This window comes from Patagioenas fasciata, chromosome 1 (genome assembly GCF_037038585.1).
Source record: "Patagioenas fasciata isolate bPatFas1 chromosome 1, bPatFas1.hap1, whole genome shotgun sequence".
Lineage (NCBI taxonomy): Eukaryota > Metazoa > Chordata > Aves > Columbiformes > Columbidae > Patagioenas > Patagioenas fasciata.
This window is the reverse complement of record NC_092520.1, coordinates 172940006-172961704: the sequence shown is the minus strand read 5'-3', so window position 1 is coordinate 172961704 and position 21699 is coordinate 172940006. Positions and strand designations below refer to the sequence as shown.

Here is a 21699-nt window from a genome sequence, read left to right as displayed (position 1 = left end):
CCTATTTGTCTCTTCTGGTATCTTAGCATATGTTGTAGTATGAAGTGAACGAGAAAGAAAGCCCCCTGTATCTACATTTTGAGATGCTTCAAAAGCAAAACTATAGGCTTTTTATCAGATGGCAATAAATACAATGGCCATAAGAGTGCAGCAGAGGATTTGTAATGGTACTTAAAGTGGCATTGACTAGGTGAGAATCGAGTCCCTCCATTCCTGCAGTAAATTTGTGATCTGAATTGCACATTCAGATCTCTCAAAGGCCGTAATGATTTCAGCCCACACAGACAGGTAGTGACACAACACAGATGATGTGATCAAGGCCTTCATGTGCAACTTCCTGAAAAACATATTTACTGAAAGGGAGAGAAAAGTACAAAATTAACAGAATGGTGCAAATATAGACAGGAAGCATGATTTTCTTTTTTTAGCGAACAAAACCATACAACAACAAACCCCCTAACTTGTTGTGCAGCAGATAGTAGGGCTTCACTAATCTCTCCAGTATTTTTCCTAGCAAAATTTCCACTGCTTTCAATGAGCACTTTGTTCATTTTTACTAGGTGGCATTCAGAGGAAAGTTTTGCTGTGAGCAGTGAAGCCCTATCAGTTTATGCCAATAGAGGAACCATTCCCAGGTGTTTGATCATAATAAGCAAAAGTACTTATTAACTGTTTTCTCCTTGGCCAAGATCAGCATATCCAGTACAAGTCATAGCAGCTTGCCAAACAAGATGCTCACACTTACACTGGCAGTCATCTCTGTGGACTTATGCCGTGTCTTTACTTCAGAGCAGGGTCTTTCAGAGAAATGCTGAATTTGGTAGATGGTCCATCAGGAAAAGCCTGGCCCTCCTTTCCCTCACTGTCATGATGTGCTGGGATTGTGATCTGAATTCTACAGTTATCTGAAAGGAGGTTGTACCATGAGGGGTGTTGGTCTCTTCTCTCAAGTAGCAAGTGATAGGACAAGAGGAAATGGCCTCAAGTTGCACCCAGAAAGGGTTTAGATTTGACATTAGAAATATTTTTTTTTTTTTTTTTTTTTTTTTTTTTTCATAGAAAGGGTTGTCAGGCACTGGAACAGGCTGCCAGGGAAGTGGTTGAGTCACCATCCCTGGAGATGTTTAAAAGATACATACATGTGGTGCCTACGGACATGATTCAATACCAGTGTTGGGTTAACTGTTGAACCTGATGATCTTGAGGGTCTATTCCAGTCAAAATGATTCTATGATTTCAATGTAGCCTGATTCACATTGAGGCACAGGAGGCAAGAAGGAAGCCTTGTGCATGCTCTTCAGCATTCATAGGAGCAGGTTTTATCCTAATCTCAGATGAAGGTTGTACAGAGGAAGAGAGAGAAGCAGCACACCAACCTGCTTTACTTGAGCAGTATTTATTGCAGTCAGCAGCTGGGGATGGCTGCACCAGTTCACATGCAACCAGAGACATTTGGTCTTTCTCAGTCTCCTGAGGGTCAGCAGTGCCTGACCTTGGAGATAAGATCTGCCACCTACCTCTCAGGGAAGGAAAGCCGACAGAGCACATCAGTGGAAGGACAGAATGAAGTCATGCAGAGGGAAGAGGATTTGTATATAAATACACACACTTATTTATTTATTTTTATATATGTATAAGAGAGATACAAGCTGTCTTGAATAAATCAAATGCTGACCCAACTTCAATCTGTCCATTTCTTTTTGTTTATTTCATAAAGTTTATTTCTTTTTTTGTTCGTTTGCTTTTATTTTTGAACTGTTTAGACACTGTTAGTTTCAAGCGTAAATGTTAAAGCATCAGAGAGGAACAGATTATTTTTTTGTTCTGCTTGGGTGTATTCAGTTTCACCAGAAACTAATTGTAAAAAAAAAAACATAAAAAAATAAATAAAAATTTAAAAAATAATAATAACAAGAGATTTCCAAGTTCTTTTTTTACAGACAGTCACTGAATGCAGCATACAAAGCAGCTCAACTACACGTTTGGGGAATTATCTGTTTTTGCTATACAGGCAAGTTTTGTGACAGAATAATCGGAAGAGTGTACCAGAAATTTATTTCTGGCTATGTAACAATACTTCCACACTTCTATCCTTGCAAAATGGAACATATTAAGGGTGGCTTTTCTACCTGAAAATACTGAACTTTCCTGATCATTGTCCCTGGAGGCAGCAATTCCACCTTCTTCCCAGTGATCATCCCAGGATCAGATCCATCACACTTACACATGTTGTGACATTTTCCTTCTGTAATCCTCATGCATTTTACAGAAGGTGACAGATGTCGTGTCTCTAACATACACATTTTCTCAAGAAGAATCACAATTTTTTCACCTATTGAGTCATGGGGATTCAAAGGGAAGTAAGACAGAATCTTTTCACTCATTCCTGGTGAAGCTCAAAATACCAGAAAAGACAACTGAAGAGAAACTTTTTTAATGAAAGGAAGAAAGCTAATGCAAGCTCAACAAATGGGATAATTATTGCCTTGGTGTTCCAGCTGGTTTGGGAGACAACTGAAGAAGTCTCCAGCCTATATGTTTTCCTTCCCTCCTTCCCATCCAGAGCCTTCTTTCTCCTGGGGGATTCGGAGTAATCCCAAGGCAAATGAACGAAGTGACTGTCCCATCCTTAGTATCTCCCAAAGAAACGGTTGTAGGCCATGGCAAATCCTATTTGGTCAGAGAGATAATCACAAGGGGGGTAGTTTTCACATTGCTCATGCATCTGTTCCATTGGACTTTTGTAATACTCAAGGTACCTGGAGTAGACAAAGAGAGAGATGCCATTCTAAAGACACAGTCGATGCAGTTGGAGAGGGTTCACACCCCTGACACTGACATGAGAAGAGTGACTCCCCAGGGTGCCCCAACATGGAACTTCTCATGAGTTAAACATCTACTTATATGGGGACAGACTACTTGATCAGTGCTAGGAAAAACTGAAGCCAACTTAAAGCAATTGCTCCTGAGGTTTTATAAGCAAATGAGACTCCAGAAGCAGTTAGGACTTTTTTTTTTTTGGTCCCCAACCCCATTCCTCCACTACCCAGGGATCTTTTTTTTTCTTGTTGTTGTTATTATTGTTATTTCCTGCTCACACAATTTGCACCTGATTTCTGCTCACTTTTCTGCTAGCCACTATTTTCCTTTAGTTTAAGCAGTTTCTTATCATCCTCACTTATGTTGTAGACAGTAACACTATACCCACTCAGCCTTTGTTTCGCCAGGCTAAGCAAGCCTAAATCTTTTAGTCTCAGCTATATGCTCTGGATGCCATTTTGAACTCCTCTTCTAGGTTTGTTTAATCTTTCCTGAAGACTATACACACTGCTACAGGAGTCCCACCAGTATCTCATGAATTATTACTTTATTTCTGTATTGGAAATACCGTGCTGCACAGTTGAATTCCATTTGTTACATACATATTTCTTGACCATACATCACGTTTAAATAAATTGGGATGTCTGTCTATCTCAGTCCTTCCTGATTAATGCTTATAGCAGAAGCTACTTTTATGATGCCCCATCTATAGTGGGTAGTCAGTACAGACAGTACAGTTGCTACTGAATTTCATTTTGTTTTTAATCACAGTGGGTTTCAGTATCAGCCAGTTCCTCTGCTACAATACTCTGGTCCTTTCCTCTACAGATGGGGCCTCCCAGTCTTCTATTATCTAAAACCACCATTATCCTTTCAATACAAAGATGGAATGAATAAAAATTCTTTTTGCACAGGCCTACATGAGACAGTGGCTTAACAATCTCTTCCAGTAAATATGTGAAGATCATTCTTGCGTTACCTCAAATTTCTCCAAGTGTTTATAGCTACTATTTCTCCAAATCTTTGTGCCTAGGATCTTTGCACAAATAGATGCAGGATCTACAGCTTCAGAAAGAACAGCCAATCTGATCTAGTCTCATGCCTGCAACAGATCTGTGCTTCCTTTGTGGGGAGACAGAGGCAACCACCTGTGATGCTCATTATCCTGGAAATTGGCTCTGATGGACCTTTAGGTTAGAGCAGCTCTTAACTGGTATCCTGCTGTCCCCATGACTACCCCAGACAGCTGGTACTGTCTTCCTGGGAGGAATAACAGAGTCCAGCTATGAGCTCTTAAAGGGATATTTACGAAAAAAAGAACCATTTATCTATCCTACAACATTCTTGCTTCTACACATGAAGGTAATAACATAAATGTGCAACAAATTAATGCCCTGTCATGTCCCACTGCCTTCCCACCCCCTCTTCAGAAGAGGTCCAGAGTTCGGTGTTCAGCCTGACTCCTGAGCTGTTACCGTTCATACAGACTGGATCTCTTCTGCCTCTTCACAAAAGCATTGGCAACTTCCTTTTTAATCTTGATGCCTACCAAGAGAGAGCACAGTGGGTTAGAGATGCAGGGCCAACGTCTCTGCCAAACACAGGCCAGTCTAAGCTTTGAAAATGGATAGTCTACCCTCTTCACAAGCAGATGACTGCCACAGCCCATCTTAATTGCTTGTCCACCCCACTGTCCACTCAAAGCCCAAAAGTTGGGCTCCCTCCTCACTCCAACATGCACATTTGCATGGAGCAAGGGCCTTTTCTATAATAAGCTATATCCCCTTATCACATTGCATGATACAAGTCCATAGCAAATGTACAGAAGGCAAAGTCATGACAGCATAAAATACAAATAAGAAAATTAAGGGAATGGCACCCTCTCTGCCTAGCCTGGGTAACTTCAGAGTCTTGGTTTCCTTTCTATATTTTGACTCAGACTGAAAGTGATGTGGATATCAGCCAACAGGCCTTAAAACGCCTCCAGTGAGCCATAAACAACAGGCAGCACACGGAAATACCAATGCTCACATGTGCAGAGTTCCACAAAAGGTTAAAGGTATAAAATAATGACAGTAAACAACATCCAGGGAGAAATATACCCAGTATGTCCATAGATCCTGGTGTTCAGTCACCTATAGAACATGAGAGATCTTTCTGCCATGACAGCATTGACCTCTGGTCTCCACTAACACACCATGTCAGCACAGTTGCTTGTTTGCTCCCTTGGATTTGAAGTTGTGCAAACACCGTGGTGCTGCGGAGCACCCCACAAACACCAGGTAGAGCCATTCACCCCCCAGACCCAGCCAGGACTCAGCACAGCCTCACTCCACGGGATGGACCCAAACCAGATGCCAAAACACCAGCAACACAGGTAGCTGCACACTAACATGTTTCAGCAGAGAAACTGGAAAATTGTTGCTGTCTCTGGGGAAACACAGTTTCTAAGATCTCTGCCTGTGGGCAAATGGTGGGATTTGTGCCCTTCCCTCATCATTGTGGAGTGTTAGATCGTGTTTATGATTGGCAGGTGAGAGGTGCCCCTTCTTGATCAAGCTGGGGTTTAGTCTGGATCAAAATAACAACTACACAGAAACCACCAGTAAATGGGCTGTCAAAAATCACCACCTTTCCCTCAATGCTCTTTGCAGTTTTTTTCCTCTTTCCCAATCTGTGTTTGTATTGGCTCACTGGAGAAATACGAGCTTTCATCCTCCCCAGCAGCAATGTTATCCTTTAAGGTGTGAGAAAGGAGAGACAGGGAAGAGCAAGAGGGATTTTCCATACAGATTTCTGCCAGGATCAGCTTGCTGCAAAAGCTGTGAAAAACCCAAGATGTGCAAATCCCCGTGTCCTGAGTGACCTGATGAAGGAGGGACTGCAACCTTCAGAAGCAGCCAAGGAAGGTGCTTGCTTTCAAGCTGTCCCAGTTGTGAGATTTGACAGGGATGTGACAGTCTGTTGATGTGTGGCACCAAGCCTTTCTGGTCTGCGATCCTGCACACCAGACTGATTGCTCAGCAAATCCAAAAGACCAGTGCCTGGAGACCCTGAGGCAGGTACTGCTCTCTTAACAGGCTGGTGACACAGCACTTTGGCTGGGTCTTTGAGGCTAGTTCAGAGAAGCAAAGGCACAGATTTATTTCTCCACCCACGTCACCCTGTTTCACAGAGGGCAGGTGCATCCAGCTGCTAACAACCTGCAGGACTCATGTCTTGCCTGGGAGCTGCTCAGAGTTGTGGAAACACAAACTATGGCACTAGCACACCCAGAGTGATGCTGGGCTGCTGGTGCTGGGAGGATGACCTCCCTTGTGTCTCCTGCTCCTACGGATGTGAAAGGCAGCCCCTCTGTTTGCTGCAGGTGCTCCTGCACTTCAGGGACTGAACTGCTGAGGGAGGAAAAAGGGAACAGCTAGGGGGAGTCAGTATGGTTCTTGTTTGCTCCTTGAAACTATGAAAGGGGAGAAAGGAGATAGGTGCATGAAAATGGAGCTGAGCATCAGTCGCAACAATATACTCACTGGCAGCATGGGGAGATCCTGAGACATCTTTGGGATCTGGAAGACAGACAGAAAGGAGTTCGCTTGAGTCCTCCTCCTTTGCTCCAGTCTGTAAATTAATCCCTCTGCCTACTGGCTGGGTCCAGCTCCCCCCACTTTCCCAGAAGGTCTGTTCCTCCCAAAATCAGTTTTATTATCACCTGACATTAGAGACAGACTTTTCTACCACAGAAAAATTCACCCATTATGCCTGGATTTGTTGAATTTCAACTTCCTCTGAGCCAAATTAAATGACACAATAAATATATAACCATTGTGGAAGCAAGAGGGAGACCTTTGTCCTTCTCCCTCCCCACCCTTGCAGGGACAGCTAGAATTAGGGGACCATTTGAGCAAAACCCCACATTTGGACAGAACTTGAAAATAGCTGAGCATCTCCGCTATCTTTCAAAAGAGATATTTCCTTAACTATAGGGAGAAATCACGAGCCATTGATAGGGAAGAGAAAGAGGGCTAAAAATTAGGAACAACTCTGTCCTCACAGCTTTTCAGCTCAGGGCTGAGGTCCTGGCTCAGCAGCCCTCCCAGGAGGAATTTGTACACTGTATTTCTGTCAGTTCTAATCTTAATCCTCAGTGCTTCCTGCAAACAACCAGGGAAAGCGTCCTCTAAGAGAAATGGAAGGTCTCCTAATCCCAGCTCTCCCACACTGCCCTATTTCACAATTTTTTTCTTCCACTATTTCACCATACCTCTTTTCAATAGTGTCAGTTCCATGCAAGTCAACAGGTATTTGGCATAAGTGTATTTATGGGCAGAAAGAGGACCCTAGAGACCAAAATCATAGTATCTGTGCTTACACAAAAAATTAATGTGAAAAGGGTTGTCTGTAGTTCTGTTTTTAAGCAATGTACACATTCCCTGGATTTAAAAGAAAAAATTAGAAGTTACTCCAAGGCCATTAAGCATGACTAAAAAAAACCCTCAGATATATACTCAAGAGTGAAAAAATGAGGAAGAGACTGAGAGAAGGAGAACATTGATCAAACAAAATATATGTGCCAGTACTCAATCATATCTGATACCACAGACTGAACAAAATTTAACCCTAAATGAGACAATACAGGAAAAAGAGCTCTCTCCTGCTCAGCTTCTTTTCCTTCTGTGAACGGAAAACACTTGTTTTTCAATCTCCCCCCCTTCTCTCTCTCTTCATCAACTATAGAGCTGCCACTACATTACTATCTTTTCATCACAAAGTCACCATCACTAAATCACCTTCAAATGTGATGTCCTCTTGTTTCAATGGGACAGCTCCCTTTTTTTTAGCCACCAATAGGAGGCTTTTTTTCCTCCAGAAGTTCTCCACATCCCACATTCCCCTGCAGGTGAAGGCTTCACCCCGTGCCTGTCTCTGTGATCCTACAGCACTCCAGGGCTGGCAGGCAGAAAACCACTCTCCTTGTGGTCAACACAAATCTGCCTGCAGCTCAACCCCCTTACCCAAAAGTGAGCATCCAGCATGCCTTTGCCAGTTCACCTAAATGCTAAACTGGTTTAATGCTTAAAGTGTTTTAATTTTCTGCTGCAATTCAGTGGTGCAATTGAGGGTGGAAGGGCAAGGGGGGCTGACCAGTGGAGGACAGTGCCTAGCAAGAGATGAGGCTATCTCTCCCCAAGCCCTCCCTCCTCCATGACTCTGTCTCTTCAACAGAGATCTGAAGTTGTGCGATGAGCAGGGTTACACCTCCTCCTCCCAAAGCTGTGTGTCCCTCCCAGACCAAAGCGAGGCTGAGGACAAGCTGCAGGGTTGAGCAGCATGCCTGGGAAGACATCCCCTTACCTTCCTCACAACAGCAGAGTGCTGCCAGGGCCAGAGTCACCATCAGCAGTGCCAGCAGACTCCTCATGTCTTATTTGGCTGTGCTAGTATCCCCAAACTCAGAGCTTTTCCTGGAGGTTCTCCGGAGCTTGCTTTCGGGCAGCAGTTTATATCCTGTGATTGCCTGGAGAGATCAGGGCTCTGGCTTCTGTTCCTGTGTTTGAGCTCCAAAACAAAGCCCATACTTTGGGCCAGGAGATGTCAGGTCCTGGCAGCCATTTTGGCATCCATCTCAGGACTTGTGGCATTTCCGGAAGATTTTATCTGAGATTTTTGAATAGGACTGTTGAAGAAAAACAACTGACTAAAAAAATTGATTTTATTATAAACATAAAAATCATTCAGCTTCTTGCTGAAAAGCCAGGGGGAAGACCAGTGTACCCTGAAGCAGATCAGCTCTTTTTGTGTGATGGGGCTCTCTAATGTGGAAAATCAAATGAAACTGAATCCAATGGTGATTCTTTTCCCCCACCCCACCATGACCCATTCCTGTGAAAGTAAAAGAACCCATGAAACAGTTTGCACAGGGCAAACACATAGTAGATTTTTGCTTCAGACAGTTTCACAAAACCACTTCGGAGAGCTGAAATTTTTATACTGTTGGGAACTTTGGAAGCTAGTTTGAAGGAGGCTCTTTCTTTTTCTTCCCAGAAATCTTCACAGTTTGGAGCCTTTAATTCATCTTCTCTTGTTGAAAAATCAAATAAACTTTTAGACTCCAAAAGTGTTTTATTCTTCAAGACTTGGGTGGCTGTGGTTACTTGGTACATCAAGAGCCCTGCATGGGCTCTTTTACAACCTCTCTACCAATAACCCCATACTTCCCAAACCCACCATCCAAGTTCCAAAAGCCATGTCCCAAAAACAGCATATGGTTCACATCTTTCTCTGCCTCATATCCAGTCCTTCTCAGCCCCACATGCAGGGGACATGTCCAAGAGTTACAGAATTAAAGGCTAAAAGGCTCCCAATGGCAGCCGGAGCTATCAGGGATTTTGTCAATCCTTAGGAACACTGTCTTTTAGCTTAGAAAAATGTCAGGATTTAAAAAAAATATATAGAAAAAGGAAAAAAATAGTTTAAATTTTCTGCAGTCCAGGAAAGACTGAATATATATACTAACAAGTTCCAGCAAAAGTATCTTAAAGAGCAACAGTGTAAAAAATAAATATCTAAAAATAATAGGTAGTCTAGGAAAGTTATGTTTCCAAAAGAATATTTGAAAGAATATAAATATAAAATTGTAGCAATCCAAACAGCTTTACTTCCCAACTTTTCCCAAGCTTTCTAGCCAGCATATAGTCTTTTAAACATGTTTGGTTATCACTTACACTAATGAAATCCCACAGAAATCTCTGGTATTATTGATTATTTATACTGGTAAACTGGAGGTTGGAATAGAGAGATATTTCTGGACACAGATCCAGACAGAACTAGCCCTGTGCCTCCTGTTTTGATAGTGTCACAATGTCAAGTCAAACCCAGACACTGAAGACTTCTTGACTTTAGGGTATGAAAGTTTTTCTCTGGTTGGTAATCCTAAGATTCATCTACTTGGGAACATGCACAACAAGTGTGTATGCAAATATACCTAATACATATGGGTTTTTTTCCTTAAACTCATTTATCTCTCACTTTTTCCTTTGGACCAAACTTTAGCAACTGTCAGGGTGGAGTTTCCTATCAGAAGTGTTTTCAATAAATAAATGACATTTCTTTCCAAAAGTTCATCTTCAAAGCAGGCAAAGCTTTGAAGCATATTTTTGGAAAAAGATGCCTGTTTCTAATGTGGCAGGCAGATTTGGCTCTTTGGCTCTAGACTTAATTTCACAGATTGGTCAGCAGTTTGATACTTTATACCGCATAGCCTTTGATAGAATGCCACTAATCTTTCCCACTTCTATAATTTGTGTTTGCCTGTGGAAGTCTGGAGATGGAATATTGAAACCTGCTGAGCTGAGATGGAAGGTGTTGTCTCCTACACACCCAAGACCAAGGAGCACCTGAGCTGCTGCAGCTGCTGACCAGCCCAGAGCAGCATTGAATTCTCGGGCATGTCTGCACTGGTGCCTCTTGGCCTGGGGACAGGCTCTGCGAGGTGCCCTGGTGCTGGTGGTGGTGACAACCCTAGAGCAGTCACACTTGCTTCTCACAGGGTTGGGAGGTGCTCAGCAAACCTGTGCACAGAGTCAGGTCACATCTTGGCTTCAAATGAGTTATGAACAGTAAAACGAACTTGTTCTAGGTGAACAAAGTTGGGCTTGAACCCAAACACAGGGTTTTCTTTGCTTATTTACCACCTGGAGCCTCTCTTCAGCTTTGGTTTCTGCAGCTTGCCAGCACTACCAGGATCATTCCAAGTGGAAGTAAGGGCATGAAAGGGGATTCCAAAAGGAAATATGAGTAAAGTCTGGACCACACACTCCTTTCTACAAGAGTACACTACATTAGGACCTGAGGGTAGCTGGAAAAACAAGATGCAATTTACAGGCATTTTTCTGTCACTAGCTCTCACCCTTTTTTTTTTTTTTTTTAAAGATTAAACAAATGCCTTCTGGATTTTGTTTCCCCAACTGAAGAAAGATATTATAGATTTCATTTTCAAAAAGTGCACCTCATCCTGCCTTATGAACACCACACCAGTTTAAGATGTCTTAAGAATGGGGACTGAAATTTGCCAGTGACCTCTAAAAGAAGCCACTTGTAAACCCTGCAACAGGAACACTGTAGATCCTTTCAAACTCACATGATTGCAAGGTAGTGGCCTTTTTCTGTAATCCACACCAGATTCTATGATAAACAAGCTCAGCTTCTCTGTGAAAAGCTGCACACCACCCCCCCAAAAAAAAAACTCTGACTCATGAGAAGATAGTATCAAACCAGCAATTTATTGTGTAGTAAACACCCACATCCTGAACTCTCTCTGATCTCTGTTACATCAGCTCAGCACTAATTAACACAGTGTAGGAATCCATGGCTACATGAGAGAGAAGCAGCAGGCAGGATAACATACAGAGACAGAAGCAACTGAATATGTTTCAGAGCCATTGCATTTTTGAGGAGTACACCTTGGGCTCCAGGCCCCAAGGTGGGGACAGGTCATGCTTTACTTAGTCCTCCTCCTCCCAAAATAGTGCTTGTAAGCAGCGGCATAGCCATGGCGAAAAGCATACAGTTCACAGGGGTAGTAGTCCTCGCAGATCTCCCTCTGACGTTCATGGGGCGACTTGATACGCTCCCTGAGCCTGCAAAAGTAGGAGAGATGAGGGGTAAATCCTGTAATCTGAAAGATCTGTGTACAGCACTATCCTCCCCCACAACCACCTACAAGGATTGAGGATCCATCACCAGATTCCATTATCCAGATACCAATATCTTAGCACACCAGCTTCTGTGCTCATTGCACCCACGGAAGCAACGTGACTACAGCCCGATTGTTTTGCCTTCTCAGGTAATCTTTTATTTCAGGGATTAATAGGGTGTTGGGAAAAGTGGGAGTGGCTCCTGCCTCAATCTGAGGAAGAGTATTCTGTCCATAGTCCCCCAAGCCTGATGCCTTCAGCTACCCTGCTCTTCCTCAAAGCCACGCATGGAACAAAGACCTTAAACATCCTGCAAAGGGGCCACCTGGTACTGCAGAGAAGGTTTGCCTTGACATCTCGCTAAGAGATTATTTCTGTGCCTTTATTTTCACAGGCCCCACATGAGACATGAAACTCTCTATATGGCCCTCAGATGGTCCTGTGATTTAGAAAAGGTCACGTGAATTCTGCATGAGATCTGAGGACTTGAATGAGATCTCAAACTGAGCTTTCTTTCTGGCCAACACACACTGATTCCCTCTCCTTCCATTGGTGTTTTCTTCAGATAAATTAAGCAGAGCCCTCCCAGCACGTGACACATCCTCAATGTAACATGCCTGTGAGTTCTGGCTTCCCACAGGACTGGGGACTTCACAAGCACATTACATTGACAGAGGGGCTGAGACTTCCCAGAAGTCACCATGGCTGCCACCCACCTGTGGTTGTCAAGAAGAAACCTCTCCCAACTCCCACCCTCAGTGTCCTGACGCTATAACATACCTCTCCTGAGAGATGCCTTCTAGTCTTGTGTCAGCTTGCATGAAGCCATTGGCCCTTCGCCTGTTGATGAAGGGATCTGAGAAGGCAAGGAGTTGTTCAGAGTAGATAGACACTTTTTCAAGGCCACATTTCAACAAAAGCTAGCTTGCACATTTATAACAACCTTCTTATCTGCCCTCTGACACACAGTGAAACCCAGGAGCTTTTGATATTCCCTGCTCTCCATCCCACGGGTCCATGCACAGGCTCTCCCTCTGGCTTGTGCAGCATGTTTGGAAGTACACATGCTGTTCTAGCTCTGCTGTTCCTCAAGCCACATGGGGTAAAGCTACTGTGATTTTGCTGTCACAGCCCTTCTGAGTGAGTGGTGATTGCCCAAGAGGCAGGCATCAAGCTGTGCAGACTGTGGGAGAACTGAGCATGCTCAGTAGAATTAGTAGAATAGTGAGGTTCTAGGTAAAAACAGGAAGGGCCTGAGTAAGTCTATCTGCCTCCAAGGTTAGGTAGTGACTGAGCAGGCTATGTGGAAGTTTTCTATTGAGATGCCTGAAGGTCCCTTCTTTCCTTTTTGAGAAATACCATAGTCCTATTGCAGAGTTCAGGACTCTCTGGATATGTTTGGCATTGGCTCCCACATGTGCCTTTGTACTTGTGACCAGCTATTTTGTGAAGTCCTTCTCCGAAATGGTCTGATTTCTTTTTCATTTCAAACCATCTGTTCTCTACCCTCTCCAGGTTATCTCTTGTTCCATGGTGAGACACTCCCCCCTTTCATGCTTCTCCTGTGACACTAAATCTCTCTTCCAGATCAAGGATCCCTCCTGCCCACACATCCCACCTGCTTCTCCCAAGGTGCTAGGACTAAGGCTCACCCTGTCTTTGGGGAAGTACAAATCTTGTCACTGGCTTCTGCAGCACATCTTTCCATGCTCATCACAGAGCTTTTCTAACAATGTCCTTTTCTAGTGTCACTTAACCTGTTCTAGGTGGATGCAGCAGGGATCTAAGTTCATAATTCTTTGGTTTCCAGTTCTCATTAGATTATCTGCAAAATAAATTGGCATGCACTTGTTCCCAAACGTGAAGTCTTTTTGTCACTCTCTTCCTATTTATCATGTAACTCCATTACCTAGTAAATTCAGCTTCCCTGAACTGAGTGGTTCTGCCTATTTAATCTCCACTGTAAAGTACAAGGAAATGGTCTTGGAGATGCATATAGCATACTTCAAATTAAAAAAAATAGCAAAGCAGTCTCTTACTGAGATACTCGTGGGATTCCATGCTCTCATGGGACTCTGGGGAAAAAAAAAAAAAAAAAAAAAAAGAGTAAAACATGTGGTAAGACACTGTATTATAGGGATTCACAGTCTTTCACACACCACAGATCAATAGAACACGCATACAGAAATCAGAGAAGCCAGGTTTTAAGATACCTGTTTAGAAGGAGAAGAGAGTGATCAGTGTCATGAGCTAGCATTTATATGAGGACTTTAGGGTGATCAGGAGTTCAGAATGGAGCAACTTGTTGTCTTAGACAGGACTTCAAGGCTTGATCTTCCAGTGTGTGATTCTCAAGCACAATTCCTCACCTTCATATTCCACTATAGTGGATATGATACTGCCTTACTTCAAAACCTGCACGTGTGCTTAGGGAATGAATTAGCACAGTAAAATGTGCTTGGCTCTGGCATTAAACAACATCTTAATTCCATCAGCATGGAACTGTATGCCTGACAGAAAAACAGGGCTGATATTAGAAAAGGAGAAAGGGAAATCTCCCCATTCTCAAGGAATAATTAGGAAGAAGAACTCTTATTGCAGTCCAGACAACAGAGAGGCAGAAAGAAGAGGAGCCTGTGAGGTGAGCTGGAACAGAGAGGAAGGGGCTGAAGCATCCTGGACCATAAACCACAACTGAAGCTGACAGCTCTGGAGCAAGGCCAGGAGGGTCTGACAAAAGGACAGAAAAGTAGGCAAGAGATAAAGTTAAGTGGAAAGAAGACACAAAGTTGAATAAAAAAAACATCTGAACAGACCCAAAGATGTCTGCAGGTTTGGAGTTACCACTCTAATCAGCAAAATGGTCACCTACCATAACAAGTAGCAACCACCACCAAGACAGCCAGGAGCGTGAAGATGAGGAGAGTGCGCATTGTGCCAGTACGGGGAGGGAGGAATCTCGCAATTTCTCTCTTTTGCTGTGTCTCACTCTTTTCCCACTGAGGGCAGCTGGAGATCCTGGGCCGCCTGCAAAATTAGCAGTGGAATGTTTATTATGAAAACAGAGCCAGGAGGGGGCCCATGAAAGAGCCTGGGGAAGGTGACAGCTGGTTGGTACACACTCTTTATGGAGCCATTGCAAAACATCCCCTATTAGCAGATTAAATCAGGTTTCGGGAAGGAGGAGGCATGCCCCCTTCTTCTCCCAGTTCACAGCTGGGGGCCATAATTCACAGGTAAGCATGTCACCAGCACTTCAATCTCAGAAAAGCTGGCATTTGCGAGCAGAAGGAATTTCAGAGGCTGCCAGGGGCCCAGTGGAGGAGGTGTGTGCTGATCCCAAAATGTAAATGTTTGCCTTTCTAATTTTTCCTCTGATCTGTCCTCTTCGCCCTCACCATCCTCTGTCTGGATACACCCAGCCCAGACTGTTCTGTGAGCTTTTACATCAGAGACACGAAGAATGAGGCTTCAAACACTCCCTCCCTTCTCAGCCCCTCTCCCTTCAGTGAGACCTCGCTGAGGTTCCAGCCTGACAGTCTTCAGAGGAGGAATCCAATCCTACTGCCCCTTCCCCTCTCCTATTTTACTGCTCTGGGAGTGACAAGCAGCAATCTAGAAGAATCCCTTCTGCATGTTTTTTCCACTGAGATGATAGCAGCACTGGGAACTCCATCTCTGCGGGTCCTCACTGTGGTCCTGCCCCTAGACTGCTCTTTCAGCCCAAGGGACAACATCTCGGTGGAGGCAGAGGTAACCATATCTCTCAAGACTGCTGCCTCTCTAGCAGTTCTTCCCCCACTGGCCACTAAAGTCAGATGTCAATGCAAGGTTTTTCATCTGGGATGAATATTCCAAGAAGCAGTCTCTGGGAGCATTATCGCAGCTTCTAGCACCCTAATTGCTCATCTGGCACCAATGTTATGGACAGTAGTGATGGATAAATGATGAAGTGTTCCCCTCTTCAGCTCTGTGGTACAGTAGGAGGTAGTGAAAGAAGAAAGGAGTTACAGAAATGGCGATTCCTGCTGGGTGAAAAGCAAAGGGGAGTAGTTTGCTAAAGGCAAGACAGGGAGGGAAGGTGTGCAGACTGGGGCGTTCTGCGTGCAGACAATTAGCCCCAAGCCAGTGTGGTGTTGTCACTGTTGTCACCTGCAAAGGCTGGTCTGGGGAGTGCTGCTGCAGGTGACACAGCTGAGAACTACAGGGACAGCTAGCCAGAACCTAACACTTCCCAAGGGGGAGTGAAACTTCAGTGGAACAAGATTACTCTGGGCTTTACAATTTACCCTTTTAGTGTCAAACTCATGGCCCTTGCCTGAAGCCTGGGATCTCTGGGAGAGAAACTGAGCAGTGCCATCAACTTCAGATCAAAGAGAAAGAATTTATTTTCTTCCCCATTATCGCACCCCATGCAGAGAGCCGTTCAGTTCTGCACCATCAATACCCCCCACACCATCCATGTCCTGCCAGTTCAGTGCTCAGCCTGATATGAGTTAAAAAACTACGTTCTGCTGAGGCAAAAGACAGAATTCTGCTGTAGACACAAGGTCAGAGAAGAACTGAGACTTTTCTACTGTCTCTCTGTCTCTTTAAGGAAATTCTCTGCTCTGGGATTGTTTGCATTCCTTAGAGCCCACGCTTTTGGAGTCAGTGTTGAATGTGGATTTTACAGGTTTGTTTAATGTCTTGTACACCCTGGGGAGTTCATGGGAGCTGCTGATAAAGGGAGGCTTGAGGGAGAGGCTGGAGGAGAGAACCCAGTGGGAAAGCAGTGAGGCACAGAGCAGAAGATGCTGGGAGTACTTCTGAATGAAGGTGAAGCTGCACAGTGGGAAACTCTAACATGTTTTCCAGCAAAACCCTCTTTATTTCTCTGTCTTCACTCAGAGCAGAGCACTCTGCTACCTGGAAGACTCTGCTCCCATTTCAGAGGACTCTGACCCTGGAATGCCTGGAGCATCCCCTGCCATCAACCACAGGAGAAGAGCCACAAACACCACTTCAACCCAAATGTTCCATTTTTCACCACAGAGGCAATGCATTTTTCCAAGGGATGAAAGAACATGCCAGCTGCACAGCAAAATATCAACAAACCTCCTTCGGGGAACACTTTCTCTTGCAAAAGTGCATCTCGTTTCTACTTTCCCTGCACTCCAGCACACATCTCCACTCCCCAGCATCAGTGGGTTTTCCCAGAGATAAGACGCTGAGCAGTACAATGAGCCAAATCCCCCTGCTTTCTAGCAGCATTCACCGGCTAGAAATAGAGAAAGAAGAGCTAAGATGAATTGCCTGTAAATGCCAGGGAAATCTCCACAGTCCCACAAATGAAGGGGAGATCAGAAGAGCAGCCATCTCCTGCTGGAGTGGAGAATCCCAATGTTTTGCACACCATAGCAACCACTCCTAACATTTTGCAGCTGTGAAGCACCAGCAAGCTATTAATAACGAGCAGCCATTCAGGAAAAGCAAGGCAATCCCTGCATACTCACTAAGCCGTTGCTTCCCCACCAGCCTGCAGCTCTTGTCTGAGGGGGCAGCTCTCTCAGCGTCCTGGACCCTGGACTGAAGAAGAGGGGCCTTTTATTTATTAGCATTGATCAGTGACTCCTCCCCTCTTCTGTCTCCCACTCTCGATCCACCCCCAGGCTACCACTTTCTCAGTCAAAAACACCTTCTGCCCACAGCCAGGAAACCAACAACCTCAAAGAACTGAGCCAAGAGGGAGAGGAGGAAGCCAGAGCAGACACCAGGGGCTAGGGGGGTCACAGCCACATCCAGGCTGCCTTTCTGTGTCCAGGAACAGTAAGGGGGCAGAGGTCTGAAGACTAGCTCCAGTCTCCCTCTTTGCAGCAAGAGCCCCCCCTCTTCCACCTCTTCCTTCCCTGTCCATGCTCTAACTAGAGCCATGCTTCTGGCCAGGGAACCTATTCTTCAAAGAGAAGCAGGAGATCAGGAGCCTTCTCCTATCTCCTTTCATGCTCCTTTTACAACTGCCTGATCCCCCCTCCCAGTGGCAGGCTAATGCCAGACTGAAATAAGGAGCAGCTAGAGTCATGGTTTGTTCAGCCTGGAGAAGATTGAGGGGAGACCTCATAGCAGTCTAAAGCTTCCTCACAAGGGGGGAAGGAGTGGCAGGCATTGATCTGTCTGGCAACCAATGGCAGGACCCAAGGAAATGGCAGAAAGATGCGCCAGGGAAGGTTTAGGTTGGACATTAGGAAAAGGTTCTTCACCCAGAGTGTATGGAGCACTGGAACAGGCTCCCCAGGGAAGTAATCATGGCACCAAGCCTGGCAATATGCAAGAAGCATTTGGACAATGCCCTCAGACAAATGGTGTGAATTTTGAGGTTGTCCTATGTATGGACAGGAGCTGGACTCTATGATCCTTGTGGGTCCCTTCCAACTCAAAACATTCTATGATTCTATCAAAACTCACATAACAAAAGTGTCTGCTTTTGGAGGCAGCTCTGAAACCTTCAAAAGTGACAGAAGCAAAGAGCTGGCTTACACAAACCTGGCCTCCAAGATGCACCCTCACTGCTCACAGCAGACCCACAACAGTGCTGGACAACATCAGACAACCCAGGGCATGTGCCTGGCCCCACCTGCACCCAAGCCAAGAGCACACATGCACCACGCTGGGAGACTGAACCTGTGTGAGCAGCAACTCACAGCAGTTCTCCCTCACTCTGCAGAGACTCACACCTGGTGCATGCTCAGCATGGGTGCTGGCAGGTCCAGTCCTTAAGCAAGGGTAAGAACAGCTGAGGGACTGAGCTCAGCAGAATTGAGGTGGAGGGGATGACCAGATGCAGAATCAGTCGCTCAGGAGGTTAAGAAAGAAAACCCATCAAATCTATTAACCAACCAAACAGCTGGTGAGTGTGGCCTGTCTGGTCCAGGAAAAAATCAAGAGTGGCCTGACTTCAACCTTTATTGTAAGATAAAGATGATAACTTAACCATGGAGTTAAAGAACCACCAGATGATTGGGACAAAGGTGGGATTTGCTGCTCTTTTATGACATCTTGTCACCTTACAGCTAAGACATGCATGTTACAATTATGAGCCAACAATAATAAAGGTAATCACAGAATACTGATTCTGAGATGTCTACTGAGAATGTGCCATTAGAAATGGGCACTTGTTAGGGATGCTGAAGAAGATACCAGTGAGACCTCAACAAGAGTCCTTTGTGTGACCCAGGTCACTCATGTCCATGGAAGAAGAATTCCTATGGGAAGCAGTGTAGATTAGGACTAACAAGGCAAGGTGATTTGCAGTCACCCTCAAAATGACAGACCTTTCCACCACAGCCTGTGAAGTCACCAAGGCTTTCCTTTCCTGCATTATCCACAAGGCTTTTCCAACAGGACAATGGACTAGCAATTAGGTTTTGTTCCCAGTACTCCTCCAGGGGCTGTTTCAGCACCCATGATTAGGAGAAGTTCTAATTCTAGCCTTGGTGTCTTTAGGGCCATAATCCATATCCATGTGTCCCTCACCAAGTGCCCAGCTCATGCCAGCAGGGCTTCAGCGGAGTTACTGAGTGCAAGGGAATAAACTCTATCAGCTCTGCGACAGAGCAGAGTTTCTAAACTCAGGTTGCCCAGAGTATCAAGTAACTGGTCTTACCGATCTGGACAACCCTTTCCAAGCTTGCTCCTGTTGTTTCGGGATGTGAGTTAGTCAACCGCCACATGGTCTATGGCTTAGGAAGTGATTTCTCAACATGATAAACAAGTGCTTTTTGGAACAGCTCGTTCTACATCACATGAGAAAACAAGACTTTATTTTTACTTTTTCATTTAGTCCTAAGTAATACCTAGGAACTGATCCAAGAAGCAAGTATAATTGAGCCACTAAGTCACAGTGTCAGAGTATCCACAATATAATTAAAGTCAACAACTTCATGGAATAAATCGTGCTGAAAACTAGCATACTGACACTAAGCTTTAGAAAGTGAGACGTTTTTTAAACACAGGAGCTAGTCAAAAGACTATGAAATAAAAATAAACTGAACACATTTCAGACATTTAAAGAGCTTGATATACATATCTGAATGTGTGTTAGCTCTGGCAACGAACTCACTCAACTACCCAAAATTAACCCTAAAACTAGTTCAAAAGCTAGTTCAACCTGGGAAAAATACAGATTTAAACATTTCAAAAACAAGTTTTAGAAAGTTCCAAAGATTAAAAGAAAGTGGAAGCACATAAACAAGATAACTTAAATTATTCATTTCCATTTCAGTGCTGGGGTGGGGAAAAGGAGTAATTTCATAACAAATAAATAGAGGGGTTTTCACAAAGAAAAAAAAAAATCAAACACATCTTTGAAATCTGTTTTCACCTTTCCCCTGAGAAGTATTTTGCCCCCAGCATTACACCTTGGTGCAAAAATTAAAGTTTATCATGAAAAAACACATATTGGTTCTAATTGAAACTTCTAACAAAGTGAATCTATATATAGTCTTAGGAGTATTGTAGAAACCACTGTCTGAAGCCTACAGATGGCATCAGTCTCCTGTGGGGGAGGAAGGTTCCTATGCCAGCTTACAGCTGTTTCCTTTCACGCTTCCTCCAATGTTCCGGGCCTTTCCATCCTACGCAATGACTTCCAATGACTTTCTCCTGCCCATGGTTGTGGAGCACACCTGCACATTCAACCTGAGGAATGTCACTCTGGGCTCTGGGACAAGAGGTCACTCAGTAACACAGTGTCAAGAAGCAGGGCTGAAATTAAACATCATGAAAAGGCCCAGACCCTTCCTCTCTGACCAAATCCAGATGGCGAGAGGACAATTCTTCTTCCACCTGTGATGTCCTACAGAATTTGGGCCTGTCTGCACCTTATCCACGACCATAAGGAGAGCTTTCCAGTTGGTGAGCTCTGGGGTTTATTTGGCTGGTTGGTAAACTGGGGAGTTTTTTAGCCATAGTGTTCTGTTGGTGGTGGCAAATGTTTAATCTATTGAAATTCAGAGATTGGTGGCCAGACACAACCTCACAGCCATGGCCTATGGAGTTGTGATCCTCCACATTACTCCTTGAAATCCATCAGACTTCGAAATGAAGCCCAGTGTCCTGGAAAAATCACAGTCTGGGTATAAACACAGGAGCATTTGGGGTCAGCAGTACAGCTCAGTGGGAACTCACTGCTCTCCATTCCTGCTTGCTAGAAAAAGAGAGCCTGTCTCAAGCCGTTGACTCCAATACTCAGCACTCTCCATGGGATACCACTGAGTTACTTTAAAGACTGACTCTCTGTTTGGCCAGGACTTCCCAGAACAGCTGTGTTTGGCTGAAACAATGAAAAAAAGATTACTGGTAACGGGAAGTTCATGAGCACAGAAGACTAAAATTTCACAGAAGCCAGACCAAGTTTATTCAATTCACTGAAGAAAGCAACCAAAGCTTTCAGGACTAAGAGCTAACTCTCTCGCTTCCTCTGGCTTCACCTCCCTCCACCCACATGTCTATATACACTGATCGGGCTATTTCTCTTGCTGTCTGGGAAGGAAGGAAGAGAGAGGATGTTGTTAATATTATCTGGAAGTCGAAAAATTTGGCAGAGGCTCCTGTGTAGGGATTAAATAATCCATATAAGTGACTTGAATTGCTTGTACTTCAAGTATTCTATGAAAAACTGAGCAAGCAAAAATTTGTACTTTGACTATAAAAACAAAGTGTCCTTCTGTGTTGCACTCTTATGGGAAAGGGCAGCAGAAATCTCTCTTCCACCCTCATTCCTCTTGCTTCACCACAACACAAAAATGTCCTGACCTGATTCATTCTTTGGGATCAGATGAGATTTACCCGCCTTATTCCCTGTCCAGACATGCAGAGTGATAAGAAAGCAGCTGTGGTTTCACGCTGCTCATCCATCTGGTAAATAAAAAATAACAATAATGCCTCTATTTTTCAACAATGAACTTAGACAGCATCTTAGATCTGAAATCTGGCAGTCCTTGTGAAGCCAATATTGGAACGAAATATTTCTGTTCTGTCTTGAAGACAGGAGGCCACTGAAATGTTTACAAGCATCCCTGTCATGTTATATATGTTTCTTTGTTCTATCATGGCTTCAGTATCTATAGTATCATAGATTTTGTCTTCAGTAGCTAAACAATGTTTTCTGTGGCACACCAAGCCTCTGGTCTTGGCCTCTGTTGTCAATATC

At 44.3% G+C, this 21699-nt stretch overlaps 2 protein-coding genes across 2 annotated transcripts; both read right to left on the bottom strand.

Annotated features, from left to right (window-relative positions):
- Positions 1 to 1410: 1410 nt before the first annotated feature.
- LOC136109226 (osteocalcin-like) lies at positions 1411 to 8308 on the bottom strand. The gene is made up of 4 exons (XM_065851724.2): positions 8170 to 8308; positions 6348 to 6383; positions 4296 to 4365; positions 1411 to 2759 (listed from the first exon to the last, which is right to left on the bottom strand). Exons 1-4 carry the CDS (start codon positions 8234 to 8236, stop codon positions 2630 to 2632), a joined length of 303 nt encoding a protein of 100 aa, XP_065707796.1. The 5' UTR covers positions 8237 to 8308; the 3' UTR covers positions 1411 to 2629.
- Positions 8309 to 11077: 2769 nt separating this feature from the next.
- On the bottom strand, positions 11078 to 17142 carry MGP (matrix Gla protein). Its single transcript, XM_065848273.2, has 5 exons — positions 17006 to 17142; positions 14383 to 14537; positions 13550 to 13585; positions 12291 to 12366; positions 11078 to 11453 (listed from the first exon to the last, which is right to left on the bottom strand). The coding sequence occupies exons 2-5, from the start codon at positions 14441 to 14443 to the stop codon at positions 11315 to 11317; spliced, it is 312 nt and encodes a 103-aa protein (XP_065704345.1). The 5' UTR covers positions 14444 to 14537; positions 17006 to 17142; the 3' UTR covers positions 11078 to 11314.
- Positions 17143 to 21699: the final 4557 nt, after the last annotated feature.